General features: G+C 40.2%; 1 protein-coding gene across 1 annotated transcript in view; it reads right to left on the bottom strand.

Moving 5' to 3' along the window:
* Window positions 1-2,939: 2,939 nt before the first annotated feature.
* Window positions 2,940-24,263, bottom strand: part of DCUN1D4 (defective in cullin neddylation 1 domain containing 4) — a 93,972-nt gene continuing 72,648 nt past the window's right edge. Inside the window, exons 9-11 of the mRNA XM_089669245.1 lie at window positions 22,365-22,469; window positions 19,959-20,061; window positions 2,940-19,879 (exon numbers count right to left, since the gene is read on the bottom strand). Coding sequence (XP_089525371.1) covers window positions 19,824-19,879; window positions 19,959-20,061; window positions 22,365-22,469 — 264 coding nt within the window. The 3' untranslated portion in view covers window positions 2,940-19,823. The remainder of the gene's footprint in view (window positions 19,880-19,958; window positions 20,062-22,364; window positions 22,470-24,263) is intronic.

Here is a 24,263-nt window from a genome sequence, read left to right as displayed (position 1 = left end):
CATGCGCTTTATGACCGAACACTTAGTCATAGTGCTAAGGCGAGAGTACGCCTGGTAGCAGTGGTGCACAGTGTGGTTTGGTGGAGCACGGACGTGGGAAAAAAGGTTTGGCACATCAACATATTTTGAAGAGCTGATGCTTACCTTTGATTTAAATGGATACTTCTTTATTTACGCATTCACTTTCAATATTTTAAGTTCTTTTTTTATTATTCATATTTTTTTTGATTATTGCCTTGTGTTCATGTAGCTTGTGTGTAACATTTGCAGTCACATATGTGTAATATTGGGGAGGCAGGTATTCATGGTTTAACCATCAACTAGGTTATCAAATCAACTCTATTTGCTTTATATACTTGAAAATTGAGGACCATACAGGTCTTGCCTCTGTGTACCCTTTGCTTTGTTGTTCTTCAAAATTTTGGCCTATACCAGGCCCTATGGTAACAGATTGTATTAATATCATTGTTCCACTAATTCCACAGCTATGTTTTGTAAGAACATATACAACAGATATATGGGGCTCTTTTACAGTAATACCTCACCTGTGTGAACTGTGTGACTTGTCTACAGTATACTCACCTGTATTTTGTGTCCTAAATAAAGAAATCTAAAAAATAGCCCCCTTATTCTTAAACAGTTTTTTCCAAGTCCCATCATTATTACTTTTTGCTATTTAAATCACACACAACCCTGCCCCACCCAGCTTATAGAAGGAACCAACGTCCAATTCACAGCATCCTAGCAAGTCAGGAATGGGAGGTAGGAGAGGTGGAATGAGGGTCTCAGACACTCTGCTGTTCAGTGGATGACAGTAAGCAAGAAGAAACCTTTACCACAATGATCAACCAACAACACACAGACATTGAATTAAAAAATCTCGGCAGGGTTTCAAGGATTCTTGTCAAATCAAGAATGTGCATGACTATGATGGAGTGTAGTTTATTAAGGACATGCATAAGCTTATTATCTCTTCTTTTCCATCTGTTCACCTCTTCATTCCACCTTCTACCATCTGATCACTGCAGCAAATGGATATGCCTGCTGCCATTCTTTTTTCTTTTTCACAGCAATGCACTTCCACAACTCTTTCTCTTGGATGTTTTCTCATTACAGGCTTCATGTTTATTTGCTAGTTCTAACTCTTTCTTTGCTGAGCTCCTTATGTGTGCTTGACCCTAAAGTTGGCCATACCTATGGAAATTTGTAGAATGATTGAACTTTCAATTCCATTTTTTTTTTCAAAATCTCAAAGCGAAATAAAACATAAAAAGGTGGCTTTAATATCCCGCAAGGAAATGAAATTGAAAGTACCATGGGAAAATTCAGTAGAATAATTTAGTCTTGGTTTCATTTCAACTTGATCTTTCAATAAACCGTATTAAAGTGGTCAATTGGTTGTACAGTTTCAGCTTAACAACTTAAGATCAAGGGTGGTATGATTTCTGGCAAACACGTGAATCATATCTCCTCTACTTATTAGAGGTGTTATCCATTCTCCTGGTCCCTTCACCCCATAATTTTCATTAGTACTGTGATAAATGTTCTCTATGATAATTCCAAGGACAGACTTTTGACAGTGGCTGGGATGGGTCTTATACTTAGACAGCTAAAAAATAATCTGAAGGCACAATTCCAACATGTTTTGTCAGCTGTTCAGATCATGCCTACAATATCTGGGCTTTCAAAGTCTGTAGGACGTTTTAGAAGTCCATATTTCTGTCATGGACAATTAATTACATGATGCACAAATAAAAATCTCACAAAACATGTACATTAATTACATATTAACACATTACTAACACAGAAATCTTATACTTTAAACCAAAAGTTCAATTGAGCTTTATATCTCCATGAAAATATTGTTTGCACATTTATATTGATGGTAAAATACTTTTTTTGGTACAACCTGTGTACAAATTTTTGTCCACAGCCAGCATGCTGTATAAAAGGACCCTTGCTCTGTTTGTGGAAGCAGTGGTCTCTCTGCAAAGGTGCAACACACCCCCTGCTGAATCAGGGTTAGAGCTATCCAGTCAGCAGGTAGCATAAGCTGCAGAACTCTAGCTCTGACTCACTGGGGGTTTGTTCCACCTTGGCAGAGAGACCATTGCATTCACAGAGAGCAAGAATCCTTTTCTACAGCATGCTGCCAGAGGACAGGCTTTTCTACTCAGACTGTGGCTGCTTCCTGAAAAAAAGACTGAACACCTTTGTTTTGATTAATGTAAAATGTATTTTGTTGATTTATACTGAAAGTTCAAACGGACTTCAAGCAAACTTGAGATGTATATGGTCTGCCATTACTGGCCTTCTCCTGAAAATGCTAACTGCCAGGGTTGTCTCTGACTCAGTACTTTCTGAGCCACTGGCCTGAAACAAGCACGTATCAAGTAAAGTCATAAGCCTAGATTTGCATACTTGATATGACTGTATCCAGGTCAGCATGAGAACTAGCATTTTTAGTGGGCATCAGAGATGGGTTTAACATTGTTCTGAATTTTCCCAGTAAAGGTTTACAAAATGTAAGTAAAATATTAAAGTGTAACTAAAGGCAAAACATTTTTTTTTGCATTTGGTTACACTTTAATATAAATCTATAAAGAGGAAACATTAATAAGAAAAAAAATTTGTGAGCATTTCACAATTGTTAATATATACTATTTATTATATGTCTGGTCAAAACACACACTTTTGGTGAGGCCACATATCCAATACTTTGGTAGAATATTTTTGTCTTCCACAGGGGGGTACAATTCAATTTACATGTTATATTTATTATGTTGTGTTTGTCTCATGTTTTTGTCTTTTAAATTTTAATAATTTGATTTAATTGTAGAAAAGTTTAAAATCCAGTGTTCCATCACACAGCTATTAAAATGTAAGCTTGAACTCTCACTTTATAATGGATATGTATGCGAGTTAAACAGGACACCGACTCTGTAAAAGGATGTTAAGTTTATTGTTATGGTATTTGTGTCTTGTACAATTTAGAAATTCAATAAATATTATCTTTAAAAAAATGTAAGGTTGAACTCACAGTTTTTCTGTTAAATTACACAAGGTTTAATTAAACTGTAGTAGTACATATTGTATTATACATTTTAGAACTCTTCACCTTCAGTAAGCAGTGCATGGCAGGCCTTGTCACAGTAGTTGGCAGAATGTCTACCAGAGCCCAAAGTTTGACTAGTTTATCCCTTCAGGAACATAAAGTGGAATTATGGATAAAATAAAAAAGACATACTATATAATGCAGCCTGACGCTAGCATTAACATTGCAGCATTTTTTCCTGAGTACCCAATCCCTCCTGTAACAGTTTTATTACCCGATGATCCTGTCAACAGGTAGATCTGTTATTTTTTCTATTTCTGTAAAAGGGGGACAGTGCTGTCTTTTCTGCAGTAAAATTGTACTGCAGGATCGTTACCCTGTAGACACGGTAGTCTTAGATGGACATAAAGTTTGAAATAGATTTTAGGTGACATACTAACGTAAAGAATTGCAGGAGCTTTTTTTTCTGTTGGAAAAGGTGTAAGACATTTAAATAAAAGCTTTTGTGAACACACCTGTCAGCGTGAATTATTTTTTTCCAACCCCTGCAACTTGCGCTGAACAGTCTAGCCTGTTAAAGCACATGAAAAAAAACCCAAAAGACTTACTTACTTACTGTCAGGATCAACAGATAATAAAGCTGTGTAACATGGTTTTTTTAATGCTAGTAACAGATTGTGTCATATACAGTATGTGATTTTGCCCTTAATTTCAGTTTAGGTTCTTCATATATTCCTAGTAAGAATGCACTAGAACTATCATGAACTACTTTCTCTACCTTGCACCCTCTAGTGTATTCTCCAGAGAAATACATGAACAATCATTAAGGTAGGCATCAGCTCAACTTTTCTTTGATTTAAAACTCAGCTCCAGGATAATTTATTTTTCAAGGTTCCCTGGCAGCCTAAAAAAGGGAAAGGGAGCAAAGAAGTTAGGCTTTAGTTCTGATAAAGCACCTTTTTTTTTAACAATCTCCAAGCCATTGGTGCCTATTTAGGAAAGTTGTAGAATAGGGAACTGTGGAAAAAAAAATTAGATTTGTGGTCCAGAGGAACCAACATGGTTTCATATTTTATTCTCTAAGAGGGTGAACCAAGGAACATCATGGATCATTATGGACAACTCCATAATATTTGGGGTTTGGATGGATTAAAGGGCTTCCCAAAACCCCAAACTGCAGAAATTAATAAAGTAAGGCTACAGAACTATATACACAGGGACTTATCATCACAAATATATTTTATTTGTGGGTACAGTTGGTAATGTTTGGAAACAGAACTTAAGATGCCAAATCATTTCACACAGAAGAACAGTCTGAGTTACATAGCTTTCGTACACAGCGTGTACACAATGAAATGGTTTCAACACAGAAGCATTTGTGATTGTAGGTAAACTGCTTTCCACGATGGCAAAGTAGCAGCTTTGGAAGAAACAATGCTTTCGAATTAGAAAAATCAACCCATATTTTGGTTTGATTTCAGATTGTTTTGTTGGTGAACAGAACAAAATTCCATATTTACACTGAAAACAAAAACTGTTATAAGGCTAAATTACTTCTAAGGCTTGTGGAGTTATCGTAGCAGCTATCGGGATAAGAGGTTACAGTGAACAAAGTTAGAAAGGTGTAACATTTCCTTTTCAAGAAGGAAGTTCTCTCCATGTGGTTATTTGCAGGATACAATATTTCAGAGCAAACAAAATCAAGTAATTCTGTGCTGCTGAAATGTTGACATTTTTAAAGCACACATGAACATGACAGAACTTTGGTCCTTTATAGAAGCAGGTGGTAATGGAAAATTACGTAAACATCATTTGAAATATCCATTAGGTCACATGAAAAACACACACATACACAAAAAGTGGACTTTTGTACTCACCATAAAATCCTTTTCTTGGAGTTCACTGATGGACATGGAATTCAGAGACAATGATGCTCAAATCTTCCTGTAGGTGGCAGAATTGTCTCTGAATCCTGTGTCCCTCAATGAGCAAGAAAAAATGATTTATGTCCAGTCACTGGTTGCCACATATGACTTCACACTATTGCCTTTAGTCCTGAATTATTAAATTAGTCCATTATGTTTTAACCATTTAACTCCAATGCTTCCCTGGAAATTGAATAAGAGAATCCATCTAATATGGGTATCAAAAGCCCATGAAATAGCAGCTAGAAATCTCTGTGCAACTGTCTTGTGACCAACTGATGAAAGTGAGACTGCCTCTGACAGTGTAAACAGGTCACACAGCTATAGTGAGATATAACATGACAGTGGTGAGCTTAGCTATAAATATTATCTATGCCGAGGCTCATTTTTCAAAACTGTAGCAAAGCAGAATTATTGCCTTTAGACAGCTTTCATTTTCCCATGTGCAGATGCAGGACACAATAAATCTGAAGATGTGATACTGGTACCAGATCCAGTGCTGTACCTATTTTATGGACCAGTGTTAATTAATCAACTACTTTTCTACACACATTGTTAAAAGACCTGCTTACACATATAGTGTTGCATACTGCACTTGGAATGGAAAAAATGCATTTTTTCCAGGCAAAAACCACTCCCAAACCAAAATACTTATCAAGGTGATCCTGCCTTTGTGCTTGTAGGCAAATTATGCTATGTTTCTCTTGATGGACTCTAATGAACAGAGCAATATGTATTGCCATTCATTTGTAAATCTGTTTTAAAAGGAATACATTTAGGTAAACTGAATGGGACCAGCAGTGTGACACATCCAAAGCCAATACATAAACATTTTTTCACAACATGCAGTAAGGTAGCAAATGCACCAGTATGAATGACGATTTGAGATGAGGAACCAGCTTTGAGTTCAGCTTGAGACAAGAGCAAAGGTTTATTCATATATGGGGTGGAGCAACACATTTTAATTTTCCTTTTTTCACTCAGTTTTTTGATTTTGTCGAATTTAACTATCATTATCCTTCTGGTTTGTATAAAGTAGTACCAAGAGCAAGGAAATAATAGGGAAAGACCACAATGTACCTTAAAAAAAAACAAATTTACAGTACAAAAATCTTATTTTCTTTCTCCTTCTAATTCTTTAGAATACTTAGATTGCCAAAACACTCAAAAGCAGTCTAACAAAGGGTGGGCAATATAGCAAAAAAGACTAAGAGGTCCAGGAAAAACTATAAAAAAAAATGGGAACTGCATGCAGCTCAAACAGCCGCCAGAAGGACCTAGCACTCCGAGCTGGCATTAGATGATGCCTGAATATACACCTTGTAAAACCTAAAGTGGTTGTAAAGGCTCAAGATTTTTAATCTTCATGCATTTTATGCATGAAGGTAAAAAACCTTCTGTATGCAGCACACTCCCCCCCCCCCCCATACTTACCTGGGCCCCATCTCGATCCAGTGAGTGGTATGCATGATAGCAGCACATTTGCTGAGACAGCAGCAGGAGCCATTGGCTCCCGCTACGGTCAATCACAGCCAGTGAGTCAATTTAGCAGAGGGGGGCCGGGGCCGAGCCACAGCTCTGTGTGAATAGACATGCAGAGCAGCAGCTCAGAAGTGAGCCTTCTTGGGTGCCGTCAGATCAAGTTGCTCTGGATGCACCAAGAGCACCCTTGGAGGACCCAAAAAGAGGAGGATTGGGGCTGCTCTGTGCAAAACCACTGCACAGAGCTGGTAAGAATTAATTTTTTTTTTATTTGCCTTTAATATCACTTTAAAGTGGTTCTTAAGATTTGATTTTTTTTCTCTAAAATATTAAACACATCATACTTACCTGCTCTGTGCAATGGTTTTGCACACAGCAGCCCCGATCCTCTTTGTCTTGGGTCCCCTTCTGTCAATGGCTCCCATGGCTGTGTCAATGAAGAGAGAAACCCAGGAGAGCCGCTGCTCTCGTGCACATCGCTGGATATAGATTGGGCTCAGGGAAGCATTGTGGGGGGAGAGCTGCACACTAAATGTTTTCTTACCTTCATGCATAGAATGCATGAAGGTAAAAAAAAAAAAAAACCTTCACCCTTTACAACTGCTTTATGAAACAAAAGCAGAGTACCAATTGGTATCCTTGCAAACTGGGAAAAGTTGCATGATGCCAAAAAGAACAAGAGGCACTTCCACAGCAAGACAACTGCACCTTGATAGAAAAAAGGAGAACCTGATCCATAAGACCATAGGTTTGGTTGCTGGTCTGCTTGAGTCATCTAAAGATGCTGAACAGAGAAGGCAGGGTACCCTTGCACGGTTCATACGGATTGCAAAAACCAACTGTCTTCTTTAAAAAGTAATTGCTAAAAAGAAACTGACACTCTCACGGCCCAATCCACATCTAATGCATGGAAGTTTCCCTTTGGTGATTCGCAGCTGGACAGAGGGATGGAAGAGCAATGTCCTGGTTGAAGTGGAAGACAAAAAACAAAAATACCCTTACCCAAAAATGAAATCTTGGGCCTCAATACCACCTTGATCCTAAGCAAAACCAGAAAGGGTTCCTTACAGGATAAGGCTACCAGATCAAACAATTGCCTCCTAGAAGTGATTGGAGAGAACTGCATTCAGATGGCACAGAATCACAGAGAAATAAACAGCAGAAGCTATAAAGGAAGACTCCTTGTACAAAGGTCCAAATCAAGGCAAGAAGAATCAAAATTGATCAGGTAGAAAACTGGCCTTTGAAAATCCTGAGCGACAAACTCTGATCGAGACCCAGCAGCAGAAAAGAGAGGATTTGTCCAATGAAGAGACTCCTACAGTGGAAGCCCCAAGACTCCACCAAGTGAAGTGTGCCGTTCATGTCCAGTGACAGACCTTAAGGGAAGTAGTTTCCTAGCTTTTAGCACAATGAGGAAAAAAAACTAACTTTTTGATGCCCCTGCCCCTCAGAACATGGGCTTCAACAGCCATGCTATTAAAGTCAAAGACTGTGAAGTAGGATGGCAAAAGGGTCCTTGGGACTGAAGTTCCAGGTAATCTGACAGGGCCCAAAGAATGTTTAGCAGGCAGTATACAAGGATAGAGTGCCATATGTGCCTGGGCCAATCCAAAGCAGTGAGGATCATGGGAATGCCCTCACTCTCCCCATCTTAAGCCTGCAAAGCAAACAAGGAAGACGTTTTCAATTTAAGATGTACTGATTCCACAGAGTCAGTAGAGCATCCAGAGCTTTTGTTAGGAGGATCCTTGCACTACTCCCCTGGATCCAGGTGCTGCTGGCTGAGGAATTCCACTTGGCAACTGTCTACACCTGGGCAGAAAAAACGGAAATGTAAAGTTCAATCAAAGCAAGATCCAAACTACCTATTTGATTTCTCTCTGGTGGTTGGTGTATGCCACCTTTGTACAAAGCTGGCCTTGTCTGACTGAATTCAAATGGGATGGCTGTCCAGCAGGATGGTTAAAATTTCAGTCAGTGAACTCAGTGAAAGGGATTTTACAGTGAGTAACAAACATTACATTCATTGACAGACACAGCTCATCTGATTCTTGACCATAGAGACGACCCAAAGAAGGGGTGGGAAAACCAAAAACAAGGAATATTAAACAGCAGCCTGTATAACTGTTGCTGCCAAAACAAGCATCCAAAGATGCGACACATGTAAAATTTATGTATGAATTTATTGTAAGCCTTATAGGTGCGACGATATACCTTCTGAGATGTAGGCTTGCGGACCTTCAACACTGTAGGGATCACGGATCTGACAACCCTGTACCCAAAAACCTGGCTGCAATGGCCATGCCATCCAAGCCCCAGAAGGTAAAGCAGGGTGATAGACTACACCCTAGGACAGAAAGTCCCCTTGAAAAGGCCAATGTCAGGGAGCGTTGGCAATCGGCCACACCACGCGGACATACCACAGCTGACCAGACCAGACTGGGCCCACCAGAATGACTAAAATTTTGTTGTCCTCTATACTGCACAGCAGGCAAGAGAGCAGCTTGTGAGAAACTGGTAGAGGAGGTGATACCAATCCAACGGTGTCACCAGTGCATCCGTCAGGGGGGCCCTAGCTCCCGTCATGAACCTTGGTACCTTCCTGTGGAGGCGAGTCGCCAGAAGATCCACGTGCGAAGTCCCTCAGCGTAAGCAACTCTGAATGAACACTTCCGCATGCAGGGGACATCGCCCCCTCCGCACACTTCCCGATCCAGCATCTGACGAGTGAGGAAACCGCCTGCCACATCTTGCTGCTGGGAAAGCGTATGGCAGAGAGAGCCAGAACTAGTTTCTCTGCCTTCTGAAGAAAATGGGAAGCCACTAAAGTCACTGCCACACTACTTGCACCGCCTTGGTGGCATTACGGTGATGTAGACTGATAGGATCCTGTCTGGCACCCTCTAAGAAGATCCGTCCAGCACTTCCAGACACTAACTACAGTGCCTTGAAAAAGTATTCATACCCCTTGAAATTTTCCACATTTTGTCATGTTACAACCAAAAACGTAAATGTATTTTATTGGGATTTTATGTGATAGACCAACAAAAAGTGGCACATAATTGTGAAGTGGAAGGAAAATGATAAATGGTTTTCAAAATTTTTTTACAAATAAATATCTTAAAAGTGGGACGTGCATTTGTATTGAGCCCCCGAGTCAATACTTTGTAGAACCACCTTTCATTGAAATTACAGCTGCAAGTCTTTTTGTGTATGTCTCTACCAGCTTTGCACATCTAGAGAGAGTGACATTTCTGCCCATCCTTCTTTGCAAAATAGCTCTGTCAGATTAGCTGGAGAGTGTCTGTGAACACCAATTTTCAAGTCTTGCCACAAATTTCAATTTGAATTTAGGTCTGGAATTTGACTGGACCATTCTAACACATGAAAATGCTTTGATTTAAAGCATTCCATTGTAGCTCTGGCTGTATGTTTAGGGTCATTGTCCTGCTGGAAGGTGAACCTTAGCCCCAGTCTCAATTCTTCTGCAGACTCTAACAAGTTTTCTTCTAAGATTGCCCTGTATTTGGCTCCATCCATCTTCCCATCAACTCTGACCAGCTTCCCTGTCCATGCTGAAGAAAAGCATCCCCACAACATGATGCTGCCAGGGACAGGACCCTTCCAGCCTCCTGGTCAGGGTCAAAGCAGACTTCTTGAGGTTCAAGATCCATCTGGAGTTGGACAAGAAGCACATCGTGATTTCCATGCTGTCCATCAGTGAAAAATGAGTAGGCACTCACCGAGGCAGGCTGCTCAGGTAGTCATTCATGATGATCCCCCGTTCTCTCAGTAACTCAAGGACTGGGGCTAACGCCTTGGAGAATACCCAGCGGGCAGAAGAATAATGTATAATGTGCATCCCCAACTGCCATGCATAGGGATCCTAATGTCCTTTGCAAAAGGGAATGTGCAGAAATGCCCCCTAGATGTCTACGGGCATAAAAAAATCCCCTTACTACCAAACAGATGAATTCCAGCTTTAACTTCTGTACCAGCACAAGCAATCCAGGACCTGGAAATATAGGATTAAGCAAATCTTGCCCTCCCTCAGAACTGAGAACAGATGGAAGTAAACCCCCCAAAACCCTCCAGTGATGGCACTAGGACAAACAATCCCTGAAAAGGCAGGTCCCTCAGGGGAATAAGAATGAAACACCAATGTGTAGCCAAACGCCACCACCTCGCAAACCCACTTGTTGGGAACCAGGGCAATCCCAAGAACCAGCGCCCACCCCCAACCAGGAGACAGGTGAGGCAAACCTTCATGACAAAGAAGCCCTTGACAGAGGAGACAGAGAAACCAAAAACCCCTTGGGAGGACCCGAACTACTGACACAGTCCTATTCCTTCTAAGTCAGTGAGAGGAAGAAACTCTTGCCATTGCAAGGTTCTTGACTAGTTTGCCCCAGGAAGCACTGAAGAGACATTCTCCCAGGGCTGCATCTAGGAATAGGTCACATATGTACCAACTGGGTTGTCAGTCTAACATACACCTGGGACAACTGTCCAGTACGCAGACCATGATGCAGAATCTTGGTCCATACAGAAGGTGTCAGAGACACCAGGGCCACAGCCAACAGGCTGAATGCCTACCTGGCAAAAGGTAAACAGAGCAGAACACAGGATCCTAGGAGGAAGACCCTATTTTTGCCTAGTGTCCTACTCCTGTAGGTGGCACTACAACCCTATGGTTAAGAGCTCTGTGCATTGATGAATGTAAGAGAAAGATATTTTTTTACTCCAACAATGTCCAAAGTTACTTGCAGCAACAGGCTGCCTAGGACTTTTGCCCCAGGCTGTTATTCATTATGAAGATCTTCCAAAATATGGGATTCCACATCTGGCTTATTGAGCCACAAGGCCAAGGAGAACGTGGCCCTCTTTCTCAATCTTATCTATTTAGAGACACCATTAACCTGTTGAATGATGAAAGAACAAAGCTAAGTAGAAATTTGAAGTAAACTGGGGAATTGGTACAGTCTCAGAGCAGACAACCACCAGGACACTCATACAAAAGTGGCAAGTCAGGCGACTCCTGGACTGGAAACTTCAGAGACTAGAAAATCTGACATTTTTCCTGTGGAAGAAACCTTATGGCCTGAGTTGTATGCAGGACTAGACTGAGGAAGAAGGGCTCTCCTTCAATAGCATCCTGGATGTATCTAGGAACAAACTGAAAAGTAGTGGTCCCACAAAGACCATACAAAACAAATGCTTCCGATACAGTTCAGCACCCTAACGAGGGTCCCCAAACATGGGTACTGTCAAGAGAACATGCACTAGCAAAGTTGGAAATCCTTTAACAGGTTGGCACAGCTGAAATATAAAATTACAACCACTTATCCATTCCTACTCCATGGTTAGACAAGGTACAATTACAAGCAGAAGCCTTTAAACCACTAATTCAAATAGTAATCAGGCCAGCACAATAACAAGAAAGTAAAGGTTCAGATGTGGGTGTAATCAATCCTTCCTTTAAAGAGGGCATAGAAGTCATGTTTAAGAATAAATTCACAAAGAAATCACGAGCTAGAAGATAGAATGGATGTGTCTGCCAACTGCAAAGTGAAACACATTTCCACCCTAGAAAGGAACTCTGCAACAGAGTCTTCAATCAGCCAGCAGTGCAATGTTCCTATAAGAAAAGGATGGAATAGTGCAAACTTTTAAACATGAAAAGGATTTCTGATGGAATCAATCAATATAAGCCATTACTGTATCAGGACTTGCTGCAAAAAATGGCAGTGAGTGTTAGAAGCCCCTGGAAGCATGTGAATGTATGATGTGTACCAACAAAGACATAAAACACTGCCTAACAGAAAGAGGAAGCTCAAACATTCAAAGAGCATAACAGGGTCCTGATGAAACCGGTCACCCACAGCTGCAGGGTGGCCAACCTCACAATGAGGGCAAGACATGCTAAACAGCAGCAGCTAGAGTACAAGTGGTAAAGGAGGCTCCCCAGAAAACTCATGGACCCCAAATATAAAGTACATCAATTAGTACAGCAGACTAGTACACCAAGACTATCAGTGACCTCACCAGCATTCCCAGCAGATACAAAGACGCCAAATAGCTGAAGTCAAGAATTAAAAAGCCCTAGTACAAAAAAAAAAAAAAAGCAGGGTTCCCCCATTTAGCATAGCAAGAATAAGGCGTGCAGCTCACCCAAAGGATGAACCAACAGACAGGGATAGTTGGAGCATTGTCACAGCTCTAACCTGAAGCAACACTCTGCTATAAAGAAGGACTGTATTTTGGGGATTCTGCAGAGTTCTGTGAAACTGAACACAGAATGGGTTGCACATACAATATTCTATGGCTCTGGTTCTGATATTCAAAAAGGAATGCCCAGACAATACTGGTCTAATCTTAAAGCATATCTAAACCCAAAAACAAAAGTTTTGCATATTGCAGCTTTCCAACCATTTAAGTGGACCCTTGCCCTCTCTCCATCCACCTTGGTATTTTCTGGGGGAAAAAAATTTCTATACACTTTCTTGGGGACCCTTCCCCACACTTTTGGTTTGGATGGACTTGACTAACAAATTAAAGCTGAACTCTAGATAACACACTTTCAACAGTTATGGAAACAGTTTTTAACTTTCGCAATAAAAGTTTCAAATTTTAAATTAAGTAATAAATACTAACCACTGCAAGCAACCCGTAGGTGTTTAATGGTTTGTTTCAATTCTCTAACTGCCTTCTTTTATTGGACAGCTTGGTCTGTTAAAAGAAGTTTAAAATTAACAGGCTTACTGACCAGATCACCAGCTTGAAAAATAAATAATGCAGCCACCACATTTGATGATTGGTATGTTGCAACATTTACATTTTTGCTTTTGATTTTAGATACACTTTAATTATCAATTCTTGATTGCTGGAAAACAGATGGGGTTTTCATCGCCAGGCATGAAGGACTATCCCCAATAGAACTAGGAAAACCTGTGCTTGGTGGACCGGGGAAACTTCCAGGATTTAAAATATCTGGCATTAATCTACCGATACTCATTAGCTGGCTGAAAATAATCCAGAATTTAATTGACCATGCTGCAGGCATGAATCAACCAGCTGAAAAAAAAAAAAGCTGCAACACCCTGGAGCAGCCCTGCAGTCACTATTGAGCAGTGTAGTTGGATAAGTGATTGAGGAGGAAACTTGGCTTTTAGGATGGTTAAAGATCCCACTAGTGCACAGAGCAATACCCTTGGACACTATCTCCTACTTTCCTTTTACCTGGTGGTGGGAATGGTGAAGGTTCATAAGGAATTTGAGGCCTTTAACATTTTTCTGATTATTCACGTTGCCTTTTTCACAGTTCCTGGTGAAGGGTAAACTGACTTGAGAAATGCATTGAACTTACCATGACCACATCACCACAATCAGCATGCAAAAATAAAATAGCTACCTAGTATACAGTATGTAAATTGCTCACGGGTGGGGCAACCAGGATGCTTTGTGAAAATGTATTGTATATTTTGAGACATTTATGCTCATTGATGCATCAAGGTCTTAAATAGGCCTCATAGGGAAAGTTGCTTGCCCTTTCTTTTCTTTTGAGAAATGAAAAGACTTTTAATTATTAAATGAAAGACTTTTTTATGAGTTATATATTTAAAACATCTTTGTAGCACCTGAAATGTCCCAGCATGTTTGTACGTATCTGGAATTCTAAACAGTAATAACAGTTGATGTGGTGCATTGACCCAGCCACAATCCTCATTGAGTATTCTCACACTTTCTGCTGTCTGATGTAATGAGCATGGGTTACCTCCTACAGCCAGGTACACGCGTACCAAAAATTGGCCACTTCAGCACGAACTGGACGACCTTTGATACATGTGTACTCCTGTCTGTTCAACAGAACACGGTCCTGCCGGAAAACCAGCACTGAATCAACACTTGATGCCAATGGCTGCAGCTCTGGTCAGTGTATTCTAACAGGTGGAAGCCCTAGATGTCAGAACACAATTGTGTAGTGTGTGGAAGTGAGGATTTGTGAGTTTTTTTCCACTAAAAAAAAATGCAATGTGTGAGATTTACTAAAACTGGTGCACAAAGAATCTGGTGCATCTGTACATATTAACCAATCGGCATCTAACTTCAGCTTGTTCAATTAAGCTTGAACAATAAAACCTGGAGCTGCACCAGGTTCTGTCTGCACCAGTTTAAATTTCTCCCATTTGTGTATGCCCTGCTTTCATCAGGTTTCCTCAAGTACATACACATGCTCATTATACTCCCCTCAACCCAGTCCACAATATATCCTTTTGGTTCAAAAGAGTTTGGTAGGTTCTATCTGGGACACCAGCCAAAAGATAATAATTATATAGCTCCCATCTCTGAACCCCTGCCCAAGTGTTCACATCATGAAGCAAGCACACACTTGTCACTCTTTCATTTACCTAAAGTAAACCTGTACTAAAAGAATTTGCGTACCACCTTCTAAAAGTATTCATGTCCTGGCTGCCACAGGCTTCAGTACTTCAAGCAGAACCTCATCCACATGTGTGCAAAACACTTAATCCTAATCACCTCCAAAAAAGCCCCTAAAAAAAAAAAAAAATCACTGTTGTCCCTGCAATCATCTAAACTGCTTTGATGATGTTACAAGTCCTTCTAAGCCAAGGTTTCATGATGAGACACCTCTTGGGGACAGGCTGCACTCATGGAAGATAGGTTGAATGACACTAAGGGCTGGTTCACACCAGAATCACACAAGAATGTGACCTGCATTCCTGTGCTATTCGTTGTGTTGGGATTACAGACCATTCATTTGAATGGACTGATATTGTACTGGATCACACAAAAAGTAGTGCATGCATTACTTTTGAAAAACACACTGCACCAAATGGTACCATATGATCTGGTGCAGGCAAACGTACTGCATTTGTAACATGCGTTTGGAGCGTTAGCAATATATTGACATCCACAGCAGACTGCAAACCTAGTGCGTTTTGAACATGGTGTAGGAAACTCACATAGAAGGCGGGTTTCCACACCACATTCTGGTGTGAATGAGCCAAAACTTTTTTTTTTTAGCCTAGAAAAGGACTGGCAGTATTGGACAGAGAAGTAAGATGGGGAAAGTGCTGCAGCATGGTAAGGATTAAAAGACCATGACATACTTTTTTTTGTTTCTTTTTGTTTTTTATTAATACAGGAGGGAAGCCAGAACATATTTTAAAAATACTAGGGTCCTACTTTAGGTCACAGACACTAATCTGTGTTTCCTCATTGCCCTGTTATAGCAGTGACCTCTAGCAGTCTTGTTTAATGTCTCTAGTCTACAACTGTCTCCTGAAACAGGTTACCAGTCTCCTGAAACAGGTTACCAGTCTCCAGCAACTCCTTTATCATGTCCAGTTTCCTGCAACATATCCACAGCTTCTGACCATGTCTTTTGTCCATAGTCTCTCATAGTTGCTGATCATCTCTGGTATCATGGCTGCAATTTCTAACCATCTCTATCATATAATGCCCACAGTTTCTAAACATCTCTTGTATCATGCCCGCAGCCTCTGACCATCTCTTGTGTCATGTCCACAGTCTCTGACTATCTCTTGTATCATGTCTGAATTCTTTGACCATTTTGATGTGTATCTGCTATCTCAGACTGAATATGCACTTAATTATTTATGTGCAGCCCCCATATCATGAAAGTTGACCACCATGTGTGTACATAATACCAAATACCTGTGGAGACAAGGAATACCAAATGATCTAATAACAAGGAAGTAGTTAAAATTTCATATTAAGATAAATGCCTTAGTTTAAGAAGGCATTTCCAATGATGTGCATTCAAGCACCAACAAAGCAGTGAAGAGTTTTATTCAAAATGTCAACTATATCCACAAGGCAATTCCACTCCCTTATCCCCTTCTAAGCATTAACAGTTCCCATATATTGCTACAGTTTGTGCTTGCATTCCCAATACAACACCTCAAGTTTCATTACATCTTTAGTACTAGATTTATAGGCTATACTACTTAAAAGATACAAACCTGAAAGGGGGAAGCAAAGTCACCAAGCTCCATTCGAAGTAAAGAAAAATAAATAATTCCAGGAAGGGAGCATGGCCCACTTATAAAAGGCCACATGTGGTGGACCTGGAAAATGGCTATTTGAAGTGCACCAACTTCTTCCAAATCCAGTTCAAGACATCCACCAGCAAGTCATGTTTTTCAGAACTTAAGAAGTTGCAAAGTTATATTGTATGGACTAATCACAGTGTAAAAGAAGTACCGCTAACCCGCTTAGTGGTCCCCAGTTGCTGGTTTTGAAAACACTGGAATAGACAGCCCCTACATGCCTTTCAAGCCTTTAAGGAGAATCTTCCTTAAGGGTGAGAATGCACAACTAGGTATCCATTGTCATTTAAATTATTTAGAACTAAAACATGGAAGACAAACAATAGATGTTACCTTTACAGGTTGCTATGTAGAAGGATACTGAAAACAATTCTGTTATAGAAAAACACCAGCCTTGTTAAAATAGGTCTATATTGTAAGGGTTTTCATATTTATTGCAGGTTCTTACCTGGTTCTGTTCTGGAGATATTACATACATTGTTTTTCTACAGGCTGCTGAAATTGGCCAGAAAGGGAGTGCTGACATTTATATTATATTTCCTGAGTCCAGAAAAAGTACACTGTAAATGAGAAGTAGTTTAATTCTTAGCATCTTTAACTTGTAGAGCTTGCTACAAAAGAGATACAAACACATGTGGTTTGCTAAACCTTCTCATGACTAATCTAAGGCAGGCAACAGATTATTCAATTTTCTTTCCTGCACCCACAGGTTGCAGGAAAGAAAATCTTAATTCCCTCATCATCACAGTCGGTGCTTATGGGGGAATCCATCCTGATGCACTAAGTTTTCTTGCTATCAGAATACAATGATCACTGTACAACCCAACAGGCTGGTTGTACTTAAATTGCGATCCATCTATGGCCAGCTTAACAGAGAGCTAAGGTGCTTTCTGAATTTTACTGTTTTGAAGGAATCTGTAAGCATAAGATTACTGTCCCCCAATCTGGCTGGTTTTGGGTGTCTGTCTATAGACAGCTTCAGACATAGGTGTTTGACATATCTGGAGGAGGAGGGGTTGTGAAAAGACAAGTTAGAATGCCCTGGCAAAATAGTGTCCTCTAAGCAAGCAAGTGCTGGATAAGATTCGCATCCCTCTTGAATATGCCTTAAAACAGGAATGCCTGTATGACTCGAGCACATGTCCTAATATAAATGCAAGTCTGAGCATCCTCTGATGTCTACTGCCCAGTTTTACATACAAAGGTGACTTAAAATGAAAGCATCAAGGACTTTATGAAAACCAGTGTTGAGACAGCAAGAACTGGGAAGTTCAGGAATCCTCCACAGAAGGCAGAAAAGGATATCTGGTGATATTGTTCAACCAGAGGCATTAAGCTTTGAAGCAGCAGGAAACCCAACGGGTGCCTATGCAAAACCCTAAATGACCAAAATTAGTAGAAAAGGCAGACTGGGGTACCTGCACCTTACACAATATGTAGAGAGCGAACATGATATTCAGGTGATACAACTATTAGCATGTTTCATGTTACTAATAGCTCAGTAAGGTCAAAAGAGTATGGTTTATAAGTGATGCCTTTAGCTCCTAAAAGCTGCTGCAGGCCAAGTATTACCTTCCTCCATTATAAGTATATGACAGACACATTTTGCAGTGGTTTTCCAGGCAAATATAAATAGCTCATCAGCATGACCCTTCAATTAAAAAAAAAAAGTAATGTCCTTCACTCGTAGAGCCCTCATGAGAAAGTGTAGGACCGTCTCACCACCTTACCTCAAGTGTATGTCTAGCCAAAACTTTTTCTTGTTTTGGATACAGAAGGGAAAAGTTAAAGTGGTTCTAAACTCTCAAGGTTTATTTTACCTGAGTGCATTCTATGTATTAAGGTAAAACCTTCTGTGTCACAGATTTGCTCCCTCACCTCAGTTATACATATCGGAGTCCCATCGCGATCTAGAGCTGTGCATTAGAGCTGCGTCTCTCTTGGCTTTGTCCCTCTTCACTGGGCAGACAGATAGCAGCGAGTTCCATTCACTTCCAATCAATCAACTTCAGTGACGAGGGAGCGGGGGGTGGGGGGAGTGCTGCTGTCTGTGTCAATGGACGCAGCAGCGGGACTTGGGATCGAACCCAAACAAGTTCACCCATGTGAATCGGCTTACTATTGGGGGCACCAGCAAGAGAGGAGGACCCAAGAAGAGGAGGACTGCGGCCACTCTGTGCAATTATATTGCACAAAGTAGGTATGTATAGACATGTTTGTTATTAAAAAAAAAAAAAAAAAAAAATCCCATACATACAAAAAAACTGTCAGTGTCACCGGAACAGGTGTCACAATGGAAAATTTACCTTCATCTCTTGCAGTGGTGAATTAGTTTCTGTTACAGTGACTATGGTTACCAGGACGAATAGAAAGGGTAAGTCTCTCCATCAGGAACACAGTTAAAAAAAAAAAAATCAGAATTCTAATCCTATCTCAAATCCATGCAAAACTGAAACAAAAACGAAGTAGTTCTGCATACCGACGCCCAGCCATTCAGCTCAATAAATTTTCAACTCTCAAAATAGTAAAAAGTCAGGAATAGCCAGGAGATTTTATCATACAATATTCTAACTATTAATACCATGCTTTTTCCCCTGATTTTGTGCACTAAGGAAACATCAGCTTACTATTTTGGAAGAAACTAGCAGTGCCATGGGCTGTATTTGCTTATATATTGGTCCAGGCAACTGAAAAGGCTGGACCAATATTTGAGGGACATGGACACTGTAAAGAAAAACTGTACACATAAACAAGATTTACAGGAGCGATGTCACATTCTGCTACAAAATAACACAGTGCATTTACTTGTGAACAGATGTTTTGTCATTTCAGTGCGAGAAATGCTAAAAAACATCAACGGATATTCCTAACAACAAATATTTTCAGTTTCGTAACTTAAAAAGAAAAAGTAACTAGAAATGGCAGGTCATTTTTACAATACATTTCAGCAGAAGTTCTCTAAGAGAAGCATCTATGTACAAGCATATACAAAAAATGAACAGCAATATACACAGAATCACAGTGAGGACATTGGCAAGTTCACCAATCTGTAGTGTCAATACAAAATGCAGAGCAGCCTGGAAAGAGAACAATGCTACACATAAAGCACGGCCGGTCAAACAGCGAATGCGCCCAGAGGTCTGGCGGGAGGGATACACTGTGCAAAGAAGCAACATGCGGTTCCATACAAACAGCAATTTATGGCTAATGGTTGATGCAAGTGTGTTAACAATGACTCTTCAGCTGCTATGCATAATTATAGTGTTATGCCATCTGTTTTTCTTTATACCATTCAACAAATTCATCCAACAATACTGGCCCTGTGGAAGAAACAGAGGAGATTATTGAAAGATCAAGAAGAATGAACCCAAAATAATGGAAACTGATGGTGTTACTCACAGGCCCCGTCCTCATCATAGTTGCTGAGGTCAAGATTAATTGTGCGGCTGAATTCTAGAACATTGCACCACTGGTCCTTGTTTATAACTTTATATTTTGATTGCTGCAAACAAGCATTTGATAGGTTATAGGAGGGAAGCAGAGTCTATTTGAAAAAAAAAATTAACACACAGATTTCAAGAGTACGCAAATAAAACACTAAAGAAGGTACTATCTCTATCAAACCAACATCAATTTGTAGTGTATATATATATATATATATATATATATATATATATATTGGAAATATAAAGTATCAATCACCTGCTTTTGCTATGAAAGCCAGATTTCAAGGTGAATGCCACAACATATAAATTACCAATTTTTCACAAACTAGTTTAAAGCTGATCTAGGCAAACCACTAAATACACAGCTGAAATACATTGATATGAATCATTTACATTGTCAAAGGTATTCCAATTTTGTTCATCCACTCATATATACAGGCACCCCTGCCAAACAGCACAACCAGGACCTTAACCTCTCGGAAGACTGGGAGGAATCTTTTCCTTAAAGGCATAGGCCTTGGAAATTAGTTGCCTAACCCACCTGGTAATGGTGGAGCAGGAAGCAGGGATTCCTATACAAGGACCACCATGGTAGAAAAAAAAAAAAAAAAAAGACTCCATCTTGCAAAAGGAGGCTGTGGCTGAGTAAGGTGGAAATAACAGAATCAAAGATACCCCTATGTGACTTGGGTTTCAACAGCCACGCTGTTAAAGGCAGTAACTGATAGGCTGGATAGAACAGGGTGCCTTGAGCCTGTAAGTCTGGTCTGTTTTGAAAAGAGAGGGCTCATCCACCAGAAGTCTGATTGTGCGGTTGATTTACTAAAACTGGAGAGTGCAAAATGTGTTGTAGCTCTGCAGAGAAACCAATCAGTTCCAGGTTTTTTTTTTCCCATCAAGGATTACTTGAACAAGCTGAAGTTAGACACCGATTGGCTGCCATGCACAGCTGCACCAGATTTTGCACTCTCCAGTTTTAGTAAAGCAACCGCTATGAATGTGTACCATGTTCTTCTGAGCGAATCTCGTGTGTCGAGAATCAACGGAACCCTTTCCTCCTCTATCCTGTGCAGCAGTCGGAAAAAAGGCATAAACCAGTTGGAACTGAATCCAAGGAATCACTAGAACACCCACTGTGAAGTTTATTGGATTCCTGGTCCTCGCCACAAATTTGTTCACTTTGTTGTTGAAACTGGAGGCTAGGATGTCCAAATCTGGTTTTCAGCACCTTCAACAGAGATTTTTAAAGATCTTACGGTGCAGAGACCACTCCCGATTCTAGGCATTTGCAGCTTGGGAATTCCACTGCTATATGTCCACTCCTACATTGTGAATGGAAAAGAGAGCTGGAATGTAAGTTTATACCCTTCAGAGTATTAGGGCTGTTAAGCTTCTGGTACCCCCTTGATGATTATGTAGGATACTCTGGCATTATCTGACTACACTCTGACTGGGTGACCTAGTAGAAGGGAAGTCCTACGCTGTAGATACATCTGATGAAGAGTGTTGATACCTCTGGGGACCATGTTTCCTGGACAGTCAGGGAGTTGTACATGCCACCCAAGCCTGTAAAACGTGCATCTGTTGATACCACGTTCCAATTCCTGTGAAGGAATGTCTACCCTAGTTCCAAGGCAGGATTGGAGAGCCACTGTGTCAGGGAGATCATTGTTTGATTTGGGGAAAAAAAACTGTATGGTTTTAAAAAACGGAAAACACATCTCCAGAGAAGAATATGTTCATCATCTAAGAACATGAACATAAATCTGGAGTTCCATGTAGAGGGAGGGGTTTTAAGTTTGGCTCAGTGGGCAATCCAGCTTTAAAAAAGTGGTCTCATCAAAAGTTAGAAAGATTTGTTAAATCCCACAGGGGACCCGGTACACAAAGAACTTGTCCTAATTAAAATCTGTATGGTGCTTACTGAGGTGCGCGATTGGATAGCTTGCCCCCTCTTCCCACCACTATCTGACCATGCAGCTCAGTGAGCTGCAGCAAGGATACAGACTTATGAGTGATGGCGCACAAGGGAGGAGGGGGCAGTACAGATATAGAGCCTTTGCCTCCTCTGTACATCTGCAGCCCTTCTCGTTGTTTGGCCCTATCTCTACTCTGCTCTCTTTGAAGGCTATCCACCGCCTTCAGCTAGTTCTGAGAATACTACAGTAGTAGCTGACAGCTTGTGTTGTGAATGATGGTGGCTGGAGAGCAGCACCATTGTTCACAAAATTACAAATTGACTGCTATTACAGTTTCTTTTAGACAAATGTAGTAGCTGCTGGCTTTAAATCTTTTTTTTTTTTTTTTTAAATATTCCCTAAATGAAGAATCTGAAGATAAGTGATGAATGCAATCATACCTCTAGAAATTGATGAAACACTGGAAACAGTGGCCATGTTTTTCCTAACAAGAGTCCTAACATACATTTTGCTGTATTCATGTCTAAACTCCGTTGATCTTTTTCCTAAAAGAAAAAAACAAAACAAATAATAAATAAAATAAACAATAAAACGTGACTTAAAAGTAAGAAAACAAGTTAGTTTTTTCTTGCTCGGCTTACCAACATTTTCAGTGGACGGAACCATGTAAAATGCACATTACCCATTATCCTGTAATGCCTATTCCATTGCTTGGTAGAGATGGTCATTGATCTGTAAATCCAGAGTAAACAACACTGTTCTTTGTTCTTTAAAAAGGATGTTGCAGAAATATGTAATACTATTCCTGTGACTTTTCCACAATGGTCCTTACTGAGGAATTGCTCCTTAAAGTATCACTAGAAAAACCAAACTCCAGCTAAAATGTTTTTGTTAGCAAGTACACATTTTTTTGTAGAATAAACTTTATAAGTCTCTTCTGACAAAAAAAAAAAAAGGATTTTTGTACTTAAAAATCTATCCATAAAATCTATTTCTTAAAAAGCACTGAAGAACACTGAATTCAGAGACTATTCGGTTATACTGACAGCTGCAGGAGGATTTGGACAGTGGCAAGAAAAGGGGAAAAAAATTACCAGCTCTGTAATTCTCTTTTACTCCCAGTTTATTGACATAGATCATAGGCACAGAGGATGTATGCCCTTTGTCTCTCAATGAACTTCAAGAAAACGATTGATGGGGTGGTCAACAGCAACAAAACACTAACAGGTCCACACAATGACAGCAGAACATGGGGCTGCCTGCAGCTCAATAAGCCACCTAAAGCTTATGACCAAAACTGGAATCAGAAACCTGAACATCCTGGTAAAACTTAGGGAACATATGAACAAAAGACCAGGTGGCAGCCTTTCAAAGATTGGATGATGTTCTGTCTGAACCACCAATGGAATAGTTCCCCTATTCAGGGAGCATTAGGCATGACAAAGAGAGAGTCAGCCTTTCTAATTGAAGAAATGGCTGCAAAGTAGACATTATGATTCACTGGAGCCAGACTGAGGGACAGAAGAACAATGTTCTGGCTGAGGTAAAAGGCGTAAGCCAACTTGTCTCTGTGCAAGACCAGAAATGGTTATTTACAGGACAAAGCCACCAACACCTGTCCTTTCAGACTACCTAAGGCCAAGTTCTGGTTGTAGAAAGTCAGAATGTGATGCACAGGGCAAGCTTTTGGTGTGATGTACCTGTGTTGAAGTGCCTGTGTGCACAACACGCAAACAAGGATTTCAGGTACAACAATAGATCTTTCTGAAAGTGGCTTTTCTTGCTTTTAATAAAGTAGGAATGCAGAATCCAGAGAGAATCCAAGATCCCTTTGTCCTTTCAGACATGGACCTCAACAACTAAGCCTTTAAAGCTAATGACTGAGAAGCAGGATGGAATAGAGGTCCCTGAAATAGCAGGTCTAGGCTGTTGGGAAGAGGCAAGGGGTCATCTCCTAGTAGTCTGAGTGCGTATCAGGTTTCTCTGGCCAAGTCTGTTGCAATGGGAATCACCAGTTTCTTCTCTTGCTCAATTTTTGCAAAGCAGGCAAGGCAAAATTGGTATTGGAGGGAAGACACAGATTAGCCTGAACTGAGGCCAGGGAACTATCAAAGCATATAATAAATGTGTGTTGACTCCCTCTAGTGAAAAGAAAAAATAGTGTCAACCAAAATAGCTAAATAACACACATTAGGAAACTAAATATATAGTGCATAAATCAAATATAATGAACAGAATATATATATACGTGAAAACAGAATATTGGCCACATACAGTGGTATCTAAATTATACATAAATGATATATGCCATAGGTGAACAAGACAATATCAAAGGTGAA

This window comes from Staurois parvus, unplaced genomic scaffold, assembly GCF_062004578.1.
Source record: "Staurois parvus isolate SC_StPar_1 unplaced genomic scaffold, SC_StPar_1.0 ptg000071l, whole genome shotgun sequence".
Taxonomy (NCBI): Eukaryota; Metazoa; Chordata; class Amphibia; order Anura; family Ranidae; genus Staurois; species Staurois parvus.
Note: the sequence above shows the minus strand (reverse complement) of the source record. Positions and strands in the feature narration are given on the sequence as shown.